Consider the following 17,490-nt stretch of genomic DNA (forward strand, 5'->3'; position numbering starts at 1 on the left):
CTATTGACAAGGACACAAAGTAAGTTTCTTTTCTATTTTTGAAGACAATCCCCATTATAATAAACATCTGGGGCTGCTTTAAATAAATTACTGGGAGTTTTTTTCCCCTTCAGGGTGTTTATTTTACTGAATGTGGTTTTGTTGTAAGTGGAAGTCTCAGGGATTTTACAGCAGACAAATACAATTGACAACTACAACAATCTAAACTGGCACTTGTTGTATTGGGGGAACTACATACTGTATTGTGTTGCTATTCTGAAGTAAAAAAATAACTCCTTATATCTTATATGGGAATCGTGAAAATATTAACACGATGACCTTTTTTCAAAACCTGTTGTGCAAATTAACTAGAGAGATAAAGCTTTATCATCTAAATCAGGTTTTTTCAAATTTAACAACATTAAGATGTGTGGTCTTCAACTCTCAGGTTAAGGAGTTGAAATTCACATATCATTATTTTGCCAAGTTTAAGAAGCATTGATCTAAATGCTGAAATATTCCTTACTGCCACCTTGTGTTGGGTCCCTCCATTCTACTTTCTGATAAAAAATGAAGCTAGCACTGGATATTATTCTCTCTCTAAGCTGTTCTTCGGAAAATGAAGACTTATTGGCTACAGTCCCTGAAAATTACAGGCACAGCTCCCAGAGCATCAATTAAAGTTGCCAGCAAACTTCATTTTTAATGGAGTGGCAAGAGAAAATTACTAAAAATATGCTTTGTCCTTTGTCCTGGAGTTTCCTTTTTGGGGGAGAGCAGCCTCTGTATGCCACAAGATCAACTGCAGCTGTGAGGCAAAAAATAAGTTCTATACATCTGACTTGTAGTATTAGACCAATTTATAACAGAGCTAATCACTGTTAATCATCATTAACAAAAATGGAACAATTAATATTTTAAAAGCACAGTAAAAACAACAACAAAATGCTACCTAGGAGTTTTGTTTGGACATGTATCATAGCTCCATTATGATCAGATTTTAAAATATATCAAGACAGCAAAGCAACAAACCAAAACCCAGAATTTTAGAAAGTCACTTTAAACACTGGATTTAAAACACACTAGAGTCAGTTTTTGAACACTTTACCTCCTGATTTTATGAATTTATTTGGAGCAAGCGAACCCCCATTTGCTGAATTTAATATAGATTAGTTTTTAAGTACAGGTAGTCCTTGACTTACAATCACAATTGAGCTCAAAATTTCTGTTGCTAAGTGAGACATTTGTTGAGTGAGTTTTGCCCCATGTTATGACCTTTCTTCCCATAGGTGTTAAGTGAATCACTACAGGTTTTTTTTTATTTGAATTTATATCCCGCCCTTCTCCGAAGACTCAGGGCAGCTTACACTGTGTTAAGCAATAGTCTTCATCCATTTGTATATTATATACAAAGTCAACTTTTATTGCCTCCAACAATCTGGGTCCTCATTTTACCTACCTTATAAAGGATGGAAGGCTGAGTCAATCTTGGGCCTGGTGGGACTTGAACTTGGAGTAATTGCAAGCATCTGTGTTAATAACAGACAGACTTAGTCTGCTGAGCCACCAGAGGCTTACTAATTGTTAAATTAGTAAAACGGTGGTTACGTAATCTGCTTTCCCCATTGACTTTGCTTGTCATAAGGTTACAAAAGGTAATTACATGACCCCGGGACACTGCAACTGTCATAAATATGAGTCAGTTGCCAAATGGCTGGATTTTGATCACATGACCACGGGGATGCTGCAATGGTTGTAAGTGTGAATTTATTTAGTGTATGGAGTACAGTGTTGGGGAATTCTATACCTGCTAGACACAATGCAGTCCTGACAGGCCTAGATTGCGAATTCATTCTGTTTGGCACTTCCTTGATGCACCTTAGGAGATGAACTAGCTTTATACCAATTAGCTATTGGCGCTTGAGTTGCTGGCTCTTCTGGGCTCTTCCTTGCCTTGCCTTGTGTTACGTTGCCTGTGTCCGGCTAAGTCTAGCGCCAGCTTCCACTCTCCATACACACAAACGTGGCTAGGTTTTTCCCCACCAAAGTGATATTCATTTATCTAATCAAATACTGCATGCATTTGAACTGCTGAGTGGACAGGAGCTAGGGATCAAGTGACAGGAGCTCACTCCATCTCACAGAACGGGGCTTGAACTGCTGGAGTACAGACCATTTCCTGACGACATTTCCAGCATTATTAAGCCACTGGGCCAGCACATCCTCTGTAAGTGTGAAAAATGGTCATAAGTCCATTTTCCAGCACCATTGTAACTTTGAATGGTCACTAAATGAACTATTGTAAGTTGGAGACTATCTTTATCTGGAGTCCTGAAACCAAAACCTGCCATACATTATAGAATAACAGAGTTGGAAGGTATCTTCGAGGTCTTCTAGTCCAACCCCCGGCTTGAACAGGAGACCATATACCATTCCAGACAAGGGGTTAATTGTTCCCACTGTTAGGAAATTTCTCTTTGTTCTAAGTTGCTTCTCTCCTTGATTAGTTTCCCTTGTTTCCTGTCTTACCTTCTGGTGCTTTGGAAAACAGGTTGACCCCTTATTCCTTGTGGCAGCCCCTCAAATATTGGAACACTGCTATTATGTCTCCCTTAGTCCTCTTCACTAAACTAGACAAACTCAATTCCTGAAATCTTTCTTCATATTGACAGAACAATTAATCAGTGGAACAACTTGCCTCCAGAAGTTGTGAATGCTCCAACACTGGAATTTTTTAAGAAGATATTGGATAATCCTTTGTCTGAAGTGGTGTAGGGTTTTCTGCCTAAGCAGAGGTTCGGACTAGAAGACCTCCAAAGTCCCTTCCAACTCTGTTATTCTATAGGTTTTAGTTCCTGCTCCCTAATCATCTTTGTTGTCATTTTCTGCATTCTTTCCAGAATCTCAACATCATTTTTATATTGTGGTGGCCAAAACTAGATGCAGTATTCTAGGTGTGGTCTTACTAAGGCTTTATAAAGCAGCATTAATACTTCATGTGATCTTGATTCTATCTCACTTTTAATGCAACCTAGAATTGCAACTGTTGTTGGATGGGAAATGAAAAAAATCCATGGAATCTATTTAAACTTATCTCACATTGATAACATAAGTATAGTACAGCCAGGATCCAATGGAGGAGAGAGCAGTACAAATTATTTCAGCATACTTTTTAAGCACGGAGGGAAGAGAAATGCTTTGACTCACTTTAATTTTCTGTTAGCCTTACCTTTGGTCACTAGATGGAGCACAAAGTCTATTGCTACGTAACTTAGAAGAACCAAGAGTTCTATGAAGAACATCTGATGCATGCAGGAGAGGTAGATGTTTCTTCTAGACTTCTTAACACTCTGCATAGTTCACAGTAAGTGGTTAATCAGAATGCATTTTTATTCAATTCATTATCTTCTCTTAGACAAAGTTACTTTTGTTTTCAATTCTACAACGCTATCGTCATTCTATTTTAAAATTTTAGGAAAGAGATGGACAAAATTTCTCTATTGTGTTTGTTTTTTCACCCCTTGCTATGACCTTACTGTGAGTGGGCTTGATGCATACTAAACGGGGCCTTAATGCACAAATAAAGACAGGATAAAAGTTATTACATATTGCTTGCCTGAAGTCCAGTACTGAACACAATGGTAATTAGGGAAGAGCAAAAATAATGCTGCAGAACTGGTGATTCTTGGTGGACTTGGGTTTACAGTATTCCTAAAATTTGCTTTTTCTAAAGTGGATGCTGATCTAATGGGGTATGTCAAGTTATTTTTAAGCATGTCTTTCTTTTTCTCTCCCTCGCGCTATCATCTCTTTTTTTCTTTTTGTCGTTTAGGAAAATTACAACTGCATGTTAATGAACTTCTGTGCTTGAGGTGGGAAAAAAAGGAAAGTTTTGGGTTTTGGGTTTTACTGATTAGATTCAGGGGTGGGCTGCTGGGGGTTCGGGAGATTCTAAGATTCTGTGCAGTTTGGAGAACCCCCAAATCCCACTCCTGCCTGGCCCCACCCACCCCACCCCTCCCAAGAGTCCCCACCCGGCCCGTTTTGGATGCAGGTAAGTGCAGGGTGCACGTGGAGGCTCGGGGATGGCGAAAAATGGGTCTATCGGAGGTTCGGGAAGGCCGGAAACGGGCCTGGGCTCTGGAGCCTGGGGAGGCTGTTTTCACCCTCCCAGAAGCTCAAGGAAAGCCTCCAGAGCTCAGGGAGGGCAAAAAGCCCCCCCCCTTGCCGTGGTGCAGGAAGCCAACTAGGCCACACCCACCATGGCCAAGCCCACCCAGCAACCGGGCAGAGAACCCCTTGCTAAAATTTTTGAAGCCCACCCCGATTAGATTGATTTGTTTTTATAGAAATGGCTACTTTATATTATTACAGAAAGGTAAAAAGCTGAGGTTCGCTGTTAATGCTTTATTTTATTGCAAGAGGGGGAGTCGGAAGCCAACACCTTTTTTTTTCTTTTCTCCTCCTCCCCTCACTTCTCTTTCCCCCTCTCCGCCCCCACTGTGTTTTCCTATTTGCTTTTGTATTTTTGTATTTTATTCTGTAGTCTAATAAGATGTTTAAAGGAAAGTTAATGAACTTCAAAGATTACAATTCCATGATGTAATGAACATGCAAAAATAACTTTGCCAAGGAGACTAACAATAATAAAAAAAGACCTAGTGGAACAAAATGGTAGAGCGTCATTGTACAAAATCAAAACATGCAATCCAAACTAAAATAGAATAGAATAGAATAGAATTTTTATTGGCCAAGTGTGATTGGACACACAAGGAATTTGTCTTGGTGCATACGCTCTCAGTGTACATAAAAGAAAAGACACATAAAAAAAAGACACGAAAAGAAAAGAAGAAGAAAAATACACTGTCATAAGAGATCCTTTTCAAAGACAATAGTACCACTAAAACGTAAAAAAAAAATCTAAAACTTGCTAAGGAAAAACAACTATTGTTTCAGAATGACATAATTTTTTAGTCAGGGGACAATCACTGAAAAATACCCATGGCCCTGCTTTATCTACTGTCCCACTAAAAGGGACCAGAAGCAGAGCTTCCCCAGTTGGTATCAATGAATCAGTTGATGGAAGTCATGCACCCTAAGTCCTTTGGGGCTTTGTATTTTCCACTTTCTACATTTTTATCCTATTTAAACTGGATTCAACAGCTCACAGACAACCAGCGCGGCATTGTTAGCATTAGCGTCACATGATGCCCCTTACTGGGCCCAATTTAAGTGATTAGATGGGTGTACTCTGTAGACTATGGTAAAATAAAGTCCACACAGAATTTATTTCAGGAAAATAATCAGGTGTGGCTGCTCCAATCCAGGTGGGGGTCTCAGGTAAAATCCAGGCATAGGCTCACCTTGTCACTGAAGCTACTTATGACTCCAGAAACAGTTTTAAGTCAAGCAGGATTCCTAAGCTTTACCCTTATTGCTTTGGAGGGATGGCTTGCTTTGGAGGAAATGATGGGTTAGGTTATAGTGTTATGATGGGCTGTTAAGGTGGTTTCCCACCCTGCAGGAGATGCTCACTAATGTAATACTATTACACTAACTCAGTGTAATGATAAACAGCTGTCATCATTGTGGTTTGTACTATAAAGTTATTGCTTTTATTGTACAGTGGTACTCGGTACTCATCGTTAACTGGTTCCAGGAGGCACAATGAGTACCAAAAACTACAAGTACCGAACAGATTTTTCCCATAAGGAATAATGTAGCATGTCACAAAGCAGCTGACATCGACAAGTAGCTTTTGCGTTGAGTACCAAACAAAGGATGAGTACTGGGATAAAATGTTCGTGTCAAAATGTGTTGAGTACCAATTTGATGAATTTCAAAGCAGCTGAGTATCAAGATACCACTGTATTTCATTTTGTAGTACTGGTAAAATAACAGAGACTGGGGATTAGGTTTGGGGTAGCGGTGAAAGTGTTGGTCTGGAAACTAGGAGACGGTGAGTTCTAGTCCCATTTTAGGCATGAAAGCTGACTGGTTGACTTTGGGCCAGTCATTCTCTCTCAACCCCACCCACCCCACAGGGTTTTTGTGGAATAGTAAGAGGCGGAAGTCCCATTTAGATGGAATAGAAATATGGAATTGTGTGACTTTGTGTCACAAATTCACAAAAGACAGCAACTTCATAAAGGAGAATTTCCATTCATGTAACCTATCCCTTGATTGGATGCTTGAGTTTGAGGCACCTCTAGGGAACTAATGTTTTGCTCTTAAGATGAGACAATCAATGTGACAATGATCTTCGTATTAGTTTATAAATAGTACATTTATTTTAATACTGTTTGTCTGTACTGTATTTTAAGTCTGTGAATACTTGGACAGATTGTCAATGTCCGTCGAATTGTACAATGCATTGAATTGGTTTTCCCAACATCATCTGGAAGTCTATTATAGTTCATTGTCAAAATTCAGCCATATGAAATGTATAATTCATGTGGGTTTAAGCGCATCTTCCCCATCTAAAGATATCATGAGGAAATGCTGGACAAATTTAAATTAGCTAAAATCTGTCATTTCTACTATTTTTCACCTGACTAAACATTATTCACGGATAAGCACACAAAGTATCTGAACACCAAAAGCATACATTGTGTCTCCCTGCCTCAACCTCACCCCATTCCTAAGGGGACCATAAGGGGCGTGCATAAGCGCACAAAACGTGCCTACCGTTCCTGTCCTATTGTTTTTCTTTTCTTCTTCCTATATACAAATTCCTTGTGTGTCCAATCACACTTGGCCAATAAAATTCTATTCTATTCTATTCTATTCTATTCTATATGCTTATACCTCCTTATATTTACAGTGAACTACCAGGTCTATATAAAACTCAACAAGAAAAAATCCACATATACTGTAATAAAAGCCACTAGATGGCAGCAAATGCTAAGACACAAAGAAACTGCTATCTTTGGTATTAAGTCATTTTTATTAGCTTTAATATTTTAATATTTCTGAAATCAGTGTAACAGTACATTACTTCCCCCTTTTAATTATACAGGATGAAGACCTATGATACCTATGACTGAATTTTAGATAATTTGAAAAGCTACCAATGGCAACAAAGATGATTAAGAGACTGGAGGCTAAAACATGCTAAGAACAGCTGCAGGAATTGGTTATGCCACTAGGCGCTGCCACAAAGAAGGGGGACAGAAGCAGGACAAAGAAGAAGGCAGGACAAGAAGCAATGGATGGAAACTAATCAAGGAGAGAAAAAATCTAGAACTAAAGAGAAAATTCCTGACACTTTGAATAATTAATCAGTGGAATGACTTGCCTCCAGAAGTTGTGGGTTTCCAACAGAGGAGGTTTTAAAGAAGAGATCAATTTGACTGCAATGGTATAGGGTTGCCTGCTTGAGTAGAAGCTGGACTAGAAGACTTCCAAGGTCCCTTCTAATCCTGTTATTCTATTATTCTGTAATTGTGGTTCTTGAAAATGTATGGGTTCTCTAATCTCATAATAGAGATGCTACTGACTTCAGGTTCAGGGGCAATTGCTCTTGATGTAGCATTGATTGGCTCAGGATCCTTGAAACCGATACTGTTCAGATTAGGGCTACCATTAACCTCTAGGAGATAGGAAAAGGTTGTCTCTTTGCTACTAACTGGCAGTCATCCAAACATTTGCAGTCCAAATGTGGTAGCCAAAGCCTTTCTTATTAAGGTTGGAAATCACTTTGCTGTTGCTGCTAAACTGAATTCTCCACATATACATTATAAGAATGTTTCTAATTTAGTGACCAGCTTGCACTCAAGAGCGTATGATTTTCTCCCTAGACCATAACTCTCTCTTCTTTTTTCAAATCATTTTATCAAGTTTCACAAGAATAATAAAATATAAAATAACATGAAGCGGGGAAAATTGGGGAGGATGAAAAGAGGGGAATTTAAAAGGTGACAGAAGAAAATATAAATATACTGTATGAAAACAATAACTTCTGACTTTTTCTAAAACAGACACAAATATACAATATAGCAATCTCTTACTCTAAATTTAAATAACCATAACTTTCTCTTCTGAAATAGGACGTTTGTTTTGATATTACTCTGCTTCCTTTAGTGATTTGTTTATTTATTTTTAAAGCTTTCACAGCTTTCCTGTTTCCCAGATAATGCTTTTCAGAGAGTGATAAAAACAACCAGACCAACCAACCTTATTCTAAAAAAACCCAACAACTTTGGCTCCTGGCCAGTGGTGGGTTTCAAATTTTTTTACTACCGGTTCTGTGGGCGTGGCTTGGTGGGCATGGCTTGGTGGACGTGGCAGGGGAAGAATACTGTAAAATCTCCATTCCTTCCCCACTCCAGGGGAAGGATACTGCAAAATCTCCATTTCCTCCCAATCAGCTGGGACTTGGGAGGCAGAGCATAGATGGGGGTGGGGCCAGTCAGAATTTTTACTACCGGTTCTCCGAACTACTCAAAATTTCTGCTACCAGGTCTCCAGAACTGGTCAGAACCTGCTGAAACCCTCTGCTCCTGGCTATTCATATAGCAAACTGAATCCTCACAATAAATAAACCACAAGAGCAAGAATAGATACAAAAGTAAACTAAACCTTCATTATACCATGAAGTATATATTAAAAGTAAAGACCTCATTAATTATTAAAAATAATTTCATTAACGAATTCCTAAAGACAGAAAAATGTAGGCACCCGATGAATCTCTACAATAAGGTGTTTTGTTGGCCAAGACAAGAGCATCAAAATGTCTATTTCCTGAAAGGGGTTCATATCCAAAGGAACCCTAATATTATTCACGCAAATAATAAGAGTCAAGAGGAAGAATAATCTCAAGTGCCTCCTGTATCTGGTAGGGGGAAAAAATACATGGACAATTTCCAACTTAGCAGAATTCGTTCTATGGAGTGGAGCTCTCAAAGTTACTTTTCACTTTGAGTCTTCACACCTTGGCCCTACCTCTTGGAATGGTGGAATGATAGTTCTCACCACCACTTCCCTCCTCCAGAGAATGTCCTCCACCCTGTGTTAGCTTAATAATTACTAGAATAATTACTAGAATGAGAGCAGAGGTGACGCAGTGGTTAGAGTGCAGTACTGCAGGCTACTTCAGCTGTCTGCTAGCTGCGGTTTGGCAGTTCAAATCTCACCGGCTCAGGATTGACTCAGCCTTCCATCCTTCTGAGGTTGGTAAAATGAGGACCCAGATTGTTGGAGGCAATAGGCTGACCCTGTAAACCACTTAGGGCTGTAAAAGCACTATGAAGCGGTATATAAGTCTAAGTGCTATTGCTAAGTGCTAGAAAAAATGAAAAATGAGAAAGAAAAAATAGACGGCAACAAACACTACAGGACCATCTCCTTGTACATAGCACTGAGATATGTGATTAGAGTGATCGGTCCTTCCTCTCTAAGTGGTAAACTAATCTCTCAGGTTATGGGTAAAAGTAAACTTTATGAGAAAAATATTTTTTTAAAATTGTATTAAAACCTTTTAGCTTTGAGTATTAAAATACAGATAATCTGTGTTGAAGAAGATAAACTAGAGTAGTTCCAGAATGAGGACATAGCAGTTGCAAATGAATAGGGAAGGGGGAAAAAAATCAAATAAAATATATAAAAATAAAATATATTCCAGCAGGCAGGCTTTTACTGGCTCTTTAAAATGACAATGCCCCAATTATTAATATAGGTTACAGAAGGGCTGGGGGGAAACATTAAAGACAAATGATTGAAGTCTAGATGAAAGGAGCTGACATTAAACACCCTTTCCCAATTTATGCCAGAGACAAACAGAGCTACTTCTCAGCACACAGACAAAGCAAAACAAAGGACTGTAACAGAGTTCTAAGTTAAAAGTGTTCCCTACCCCTATAGAAAATAACAACTCTGAAAACAGATGCAACCTCTATTGGAAGGGTTAGCTGGAAATTCCTTCTTCTTATAAATCCCACTATAAGGGGCTGGAAGAGAATAGTTTCACCCCTTCCCCAGCACTCCGGTTTCTCCCCATCCCTCCCCCCTCAAAGTTCTCCCCAAAGTCTCCCAAAATAATAAAACATACAATGGAGGGAAGGATTGGTGGATAAGAGTCTCTATGTGTAAAAAGCCATGTCATGTCTACGTTGATGGCTGAAATACAGACACTGTCATTTACAGTGCTTGGCTGTGAAATCAGACTTGAAGAATGCCCTTTACAACAAAGAAATTCAAGAGTAGAAGTGGCTGCCTTTTTTTTTTGGCCTAATGATAGGGCTAACCCTGGGAAAAAAGCCAGGGGTGAAATGCTTCTGGTTCGAACCAGATCGCCTGATCCGGTAGCGATGGCGGCGGTTGGTTCAGAGAACCAGTAGCAAAAATTCATCCCCCCCCCCTCTCCATGCCCAGCTGAGCTGAGCGATCATCAGAGGTTGGGTTTTTTTTTCTTTTAAAAGCATTTTTTCTTTGGCCGAAAAAATGCTTTTAAAAGTATATAAAAAAAATCTTCTGATGATCGCGTGACTCAGCTGGGATAGTCAGAGGCTTTTAAAACCTCTTCAGCCGAAAAGGTTATAGAAAAAATTCTTTTAAAAGGCTCCTCTGACAATCCCAGCTGAGTTGCCTGATCGTCAGAGGCTTTTTTTTTTAAGGCAAAAAAATGCTTTTAAAAGCTTCTGACGATCAGGCAACTCAGCTGGGATCTTCAGAGAAGCCTTTTAAAAACATTTTTTTACAACCTCTTCGGCCAAAGAGAAGAGGTAGAAAAAATGCTTTTAAAAGTTAAAAAAAAAGTTGGCCATGCCCACCCAGTCACATTACCCCACACATACCAAGCTACGCCCACAGAACTGGTAGTAAAATTTTTTACATTTCACCCCTGGAAAAAATGCTTTGTCACTCTGGGGAGAAAAAGCCATCCTTCAATGAGTCAACACTATATTCCTTTTCAAGTGCAACTCTATGGCAGTCCAGTTTTATCATGAGCACACATTCACAGCTGGTGAACCAACAAAAACTGTAAAAAGTGCTCCTCGCAACCAATACCTCTTGTACCTCTAACAAAGTTCTTGGGCCAAGAAACCTCCCAAATAGTGAAGCTGACATTTCAGAAGGTTTGCAGTCCCACCCAGGATGGGATTGTACCTTTCATCTTTCATCTGGCATTTTGGCACTCAAAAAAATTCAGTACTTGTATTGTCTCCCTAGGACAGAGGTAAGGAACAATGGCCCTTTTATAAATTGTGGACTTCAACGTCGAGAATTCCTGAACCAGCAGGAACATGGCCGGCTTAGGAATTCTGGGAATCGAAGTCCACAAGTCATAAAACGGCCGTCATTCCTCACCCCTGCCCTAGACTAGAAACAAAAGAAAGAATATTACTGACAGACTAAGGACACCACCCCAAATCCCTGGGTGATCTCCTAACAATACCAAGGAAGGGAAACATCCCATTCCTAAGAGGTCTGTAAGGGGCATGCATAAGCGCACCAGTGTGCCTTCCGTCTCTGTCCTACTGTCCCTATTTCCTGTATTAATATCCATGTTTTTACTTATTCCTGTTATCTCGTATATGTTTGACAAACTAAATAAACAAACAAACAAACAACTGAAACATGGCAATTTAAGAAACCGAGATGACATTTGGAAAATTACTGTGGTTAATTTCCAGTTTATGTTGTACCCACTGTAGTCAATCCTCATATCAAGATCAGAGCAAGCACAGGCATCTTTCAATACAACTGGCAAAAACTATAGCTCGGTGTTCATTTATTAACTGTCAGCAGACATTAAAAACAGCTGACCAGCAAAACAGGACAAAGGCAGGCAAAAACAGGGAGAGAGAAAACATGAGCAACAGGCAAAAGATAAAAGGACAGAGGAGTTAATATCAACAATCCAGATTATCGATGTATCTCTGTCACAGAACTTTCCAGAACAGCTGGAAATAATACAGAGCAATCAGCACGGGAAGTCCCAAAGCGAGGGGTCTTTGTTTATTCTAGATTTAACCCTGCTTATGTACATAACAGCAACATAATAGAGATGGAAAGTAGTACCAGGTCTGGCCTCTATTCTTCAATGTGAAAGAAACATTTGGAAGTCAGGCATAATGTATCCCACAGTTGGTTGGAAAAGAAGACAAAGATCTCTAGTCCTAACTAACACACACACACCCAAGTCTCTGGCCAATTAGTCTACTGCTTGGAGCTCTGATCTATCTTAATTGGGGCCTCTGAATTGTGGTGCTGGTGTAAATGATTGTGTATATCATGGACAGTCAGATCAATCAACAGAGAGGTGCTGAATTGTGTAAAACCAGAAATATCACTAGAAGCCAAAATCACAAGACTACATCTGATTTACGTCAGCCATGTCATATGAGCAAATTCATTGGAGAAGGCAATGATGCTAGGAATGGTTGGTTAGTGGATCCAAAGGAAGGAATAAGCAAAGAACTCACTGGCTTGTTACCATCAAAGATGATACAAAGATGAACATCCAACAAACGAAAGAAGCTGTGCGCTTGTCTATAAAGTTGCCAAGAGTCAGATACAACTGAATGGTTAAACAAACTAACTCTGATCTATGAACCATGGATGCTTAGGTACCCTTTGATCCTTGGCCTTCAACCACCTGTTTGCCCCACAGAATGTATTCTTTGCCAGACTCTTACTTTAGTATTCTTCAGCCAGACTTCCATATGTGATATACTATCTATTTTCATTTACTATTCTACTGAAGCCCAAATGATAAACATTCATAATAGTTGGGTGGGAAAATCAATATTACCAATACCATAATAGGTGGGTGGGAAAATCAATATTACCAATTAATCTGGATTGCTTGGCACTGAAGTTTGGAAGAAGTTAGGACACATGCCATTTCTTAAAGGCTCAGCAGATGCTAATGTAATACTAATCAGACTCAGCTTTATGTGACTTAATTATTCAAAGTAATATGTTGCCAGTGTCTACATTCAAGAGGGGAATAGATTAATCCCAAATATCGGCTGCCAAGTTTGCATTTCTCATACATAGTGATCCGTGTCAGGGTACAGCATACATACATCATTTATTTTTGCAAAAATGCTTATTTTAATTTGGGATAGATCCGAAAGATAAGTGGCTCAGCATTGGAGTTTGTAATTCAATTTTTTTTCTTAGAAAGTAGCTGTAGAGATACAGATGCTTAAAATCAGTGTGTGTGTGTGTGCCTTATGTTTAATGATCCAAATTTACAAAGACAATTTTACGTAATATTTGGGAAAACCAATTCTTTCCTGCTTAACAGTTATTATTTCTAATTTCTTAATATCTTTATTTTTTGTACTGTTATATGGAGTTGCTCCTAAAGAAGGCCTCAGAATCGTTATTGTGGTGGTGTGGTGATAGGAGAGAAGTGCAGACAAAAAAAGCAAAAAGCAAAAAAGCAAGCAAGATAGATACTGCCAAAAGTACAGGTAGTCCTTGACCTATGACATTAAATGAGCCTGGAATTACGGTTGTAAATTGTGTCAATTGTTAAGCGGGTTGTCATGAGGCTGACCCAATTTTACCCATTTTTTTGTGGCAGTTGTTAAGCTAATGCTGTAGTTGTTCAGCAAACGTACTGTCCACAATGGATCTTTTTTTCCCCAGTCGTGAATCGAGGACTAGCTGTTAACAAGAAATAATTACTTTATGTTCAAAGAACAAAATTAAAATTGCATGTGCTGCATTTATGTCATATGAAAAACCTACCCTGTTTTTATTTTCTAAGAATATCAATGAATCTGTGTAAAGTTTTCATGCATGTTTTCAGAAAAATCCTAAAATACCTACAATAGAGGAATGGTTAATAAACATGACAGAACTGGCAATGGTGGCTAAGTTGTGAGAGAAAAATTACTAAAGGATTTCATCTACTCTTCATTGGAAGCTCTTTGTGGACTTTTTGCAGGCGATGGAGAAAACTCAGATTTTGACATATGGATTTGATGTTTGTTAAAATTAAAAAAGGTAAATGGACATTATAGTACAGTCTTAAACTAAGAGTTCAATGTAACTGTTCCCTATATCCTTGGAAGAAATAATTCTTTGTGTATTTTTTTTTTGTTTTCCTTTCTTTTTCTTTATATGTTTTTGCACTTCTATCTCTATTTTCTCTTTGTATCTTATTTCTTCATTGTTAATTCACATTGTTTTTTATCTGTAAAATTAATCAAATTATTAGATGGCAAAAAAGAGAAAAGAAATGAAAATAATTCCGTTCCTACTCAGCTTTGTGGCAATCCAGCATTTTTTAAAGCTATAAAATAAAAATGCCTTTAACCAATAAATAAAGACACAGTGCCCTGGAAGCCAAGCAAGGCAACTGATAGCTAGCTGTACATGCACCTTACATTATCGGTCCCAAAACAGTATCAAATGTGGATATTGTCCCTTATTTTTCTTCAGTGGGATTCATGAACAACATTAATGTATAGATGTCTATTCAGAGGTAAGACCCACTAACCTCAATAAGATTTCTAACCAGATGACCAAACACAGGCTTATTATAGTTTATCTATTTTCTGTTGCTTGTTCCTACATTTCAATCTAGTCTGCCTAAGGATTTATGTGATCCAGGGCAAGTGATATTAATAGCTGGAACCCTAGAAGATAGCCATCTGCAACTTGTGACAGAATAACAGAGGGAGAGGTCAAGGGTTTGCATAAAAGCTCATATCTCTAATGTATTACAGATTTTTGTATTTAACAGAGGTGCACGTTTTGGAATATTACTTTACATTTCACTCACAGAAGAGGAAAGAGAGATGGCCTGTGTAATCAATATTTTTTTTGGCATCAAAGAAAATGAAGAAAAATATACTAGTTAACTTTTAAGATTAATAAACAGAAGACATAACTTCTGTTTATTAAAGCTAATAAAAATATGTAGGTACTAGATCAAACAAAAGAAACAAATAGAATGAGTTTCAAGATTAAGAGAAGGGTATTTGGGTGTTAATTTGACAAATATGAATTGCATGTTTGTTTCAAAAGAAATATGTTAAGATATGGAATGAAGCTACAAAAGATTGAATTTGAAACAGAACTATGTACAAATAATGAACATATTGCAAAAAAGTATAAAATGTTTATTAAAATTTGACACAGAAGAAGTGAAAGAATATTTGATAAAATGAGCTAAAATTTTGGTTATAATATACAAAGGAAACAATGGAAAAATATGTGGCTGAAAGAATTGAAATTCACATTATATTTACAGCCTTAAAGAGAACTTTTATAAAATGATGTCTCATTGGTGTATTTGTCACTGGAAAAAATGTCTAAAATATATAAAGGCACTTCAAATATAAGTTGAACATATGAATGGGGGGACTTTTTCTCATGCTTGGTGGACGTGAAAAAATGGATTCAAATATACATTAATTCAGATTTTAAAGATTAATATACAACTGAACCCAGAGATGTTTCTTTTGGGACTGATTGACAGAAAGTTGGGAAACAACCATGGAACTTTGTTTTTAAATGCAGTAACAGTAGTGAGACTTTTATACACAATGGTGAAAGGGTTGATGTGACCCACAATGGAAGAGGGGATGGTGAAGACAATGAAACTTGCTGAGATGGCAACATTGATAGTGAAAAGATAAAATTATTTGTAATGCTGGCTGGAAATCCTTTTTTTGCATGAAACAGAAATACATGACATATATTTGATGACATATGAGTTTGATGATTAAAAAAAATAATAGAGAATAGAGAAAATGAATATTATTTTATAACTTTAGAGTAAGAGATCAATTTAAATTTATACCTATAAAAAGGTAAAGGTTCCCCTCGCACATATGTGCTAGTTGTTCCTGACTCTAGGGGGCGGTGCTCATCTCTGTTTCAAAGCCGAAGAGCCAGCGCTGTCCGAAGACGTCTCCGTGGACATGTGTACGGCATGACTAAACGCCAAAGGTGCACAGAACGTTGCTATCTTCCCACCAAAGGTGGTCCCTATTTTTCTACTTGCATTTTTACGTGCTTTCGAACTACTAGGTTGGCAGAAGGTTGGGACAAGTAATGGGAGCTCACCCCACTACACGGCACTAGGGATTTGAACTGCTGAACTGCCAACCTTTCGATCGACAAGCTCAGAGTCTTAGCCAACTGAGCCACCACGTCCCCTTATACCTATATCTACCTGTAAAAGAAAAATCAGAAGTGATCTCTTTATATTTCCTTTTCCTTTCTTTTCTTTTTGAACTATTTGCTTTCTCTTTCTTTCTTTTTTTTCTTTTCAGCCTTAATTATTGATTTTTGTTAGTTTTTAATCTTTCTAGTTTTTAAAAAAAATCTAATAAAAGTTATCACAAAGAAAAGAAAACGAAGGGGGGAAAAAGCTGTTACGATACCTTCATAGGAGCAAGCTGGATGGGTGTAATGCATGAAGGATCCACCATAGGCTTTGGCCTATTTGCTGTGTCTGCCAGCAAACTATGCCATTGTTGAGGTAGTCCGGTGAATTTTTGTTCTCTGTGATCAAATCCAGTGTGTACCCTGTGTTCAAAATTGGAAGGGCCAGAAATTTCAATCTTTTTCTTTTTCTTTCCAAACATGATGGAAAAACCTGAAAAAGAAGATAAAATGTGTTTATGATACACATTACTAAGAACACATGGTGTATATGTTGATGGCTGGATTGCAAAGATGAAAATAAATGGGCACAGAGCTGGCGATATATAAACAATACAAATTCATGTTTACTTGCATATGTCTCTCTCTCTCCTTGTTTTTGCCTATTCCCCCCCCACTTTTTTTTTGCCAGTTTACGTATTTTTTCCAGAACTGAAATAAGTGATATGTACACTTGCTGTAATCTAGAATTGGCTGGGAGTATACTGGGTGCAAACTAAACTGGAAATTGTCCACAGTAATTTTTCCACCAGACAGGCTAAAGACCCAAGAAAGCTTACTCTGAGCAGCCCAAAGCAACTCAATCACTCAACATTCTAATTTATTTTCAGGCACTAGATGAAAGCAGTCAGCTAAACCAGCATTAAGAGCCCAACATCCCAGATACTCATTATGACCTAAAATATCCTAATCAAGGAACAATTTTTCATGCTTTCAAACTTAGCAAATAGCAATGAAACTGGGACTGGAAAATCTCTGACTACAGCACCTGGAGATGGAAATGGAGGCACTATCGAGCTCTCTGAGATAACGTATCCAGGAGAAATCCAAACCATGAACACTGAAAAAGGATATATTTATGTCTGAAATCATTCTAAGAGCAAACACAACCAACTGAAAACTGATTCAAAACTGTGTTTAGCTAAGCTAAGGCCGACATTCCAGAAAAACTCAGGAATCAGCAAAAATACTTTAATGTTCAGGAAAAAAATCGTACGCTCAAAATTATTAGGGAACAAAAATGCTATGGAATATGTGCACGTGCAAAATATCCCTCTATTAAGAAGACACTAAAATAAAGTAGTGTAAAACTTTCTTATGATTTCATCAAAAAACTGTTATTAACTATTAATACTAATATAAATTATAATTACATTT

General features: G+C 37.9%; 1 protein-coding gene across 3 annotated transcripts in view; it reads right to left on the reverse strand.

Moving 5' to 3' along the window:
• The window catches only part of PAK5 (p21 (RAC1) activated kinase 5), a 154,473-nt gene that overhangs the window by 61,885 nt on the left and 75,098 nt on the right, over positions 1–17,490 (reverse strand). For all 3 annotated transcript variants that reach the window (XM_058181432.1, XM_058181440.1, XM_058181423.1), the window contains one exon: positions 16,332–16,546. In XM_058181432.1, the coding sequence (XP_058037415.1) occupies positions 16,332–16,535 (204 nt within the window). In that variant the 5' untranslated portion in view covers positions 16,536–16,546. The remainder of the gene's footprint in view (positions 1–16,331; positions 16,547–17,490) is intronic.

This window comes from Ahaetulla prasina, chromosome 1 (assembly GCF_028640845.1).
Source record: "Ahaetulla prasina isolate Xishuangbanna chromosome 1, ASM2864084v1, whole genome shotgun sequence".
Taxonomy (NCBI): Eukaryota; Metazoa; Chordata; class Lepidosauria; order Squamata; family Colubridae; genus Ahaetulla; species Ahaetulla prasina.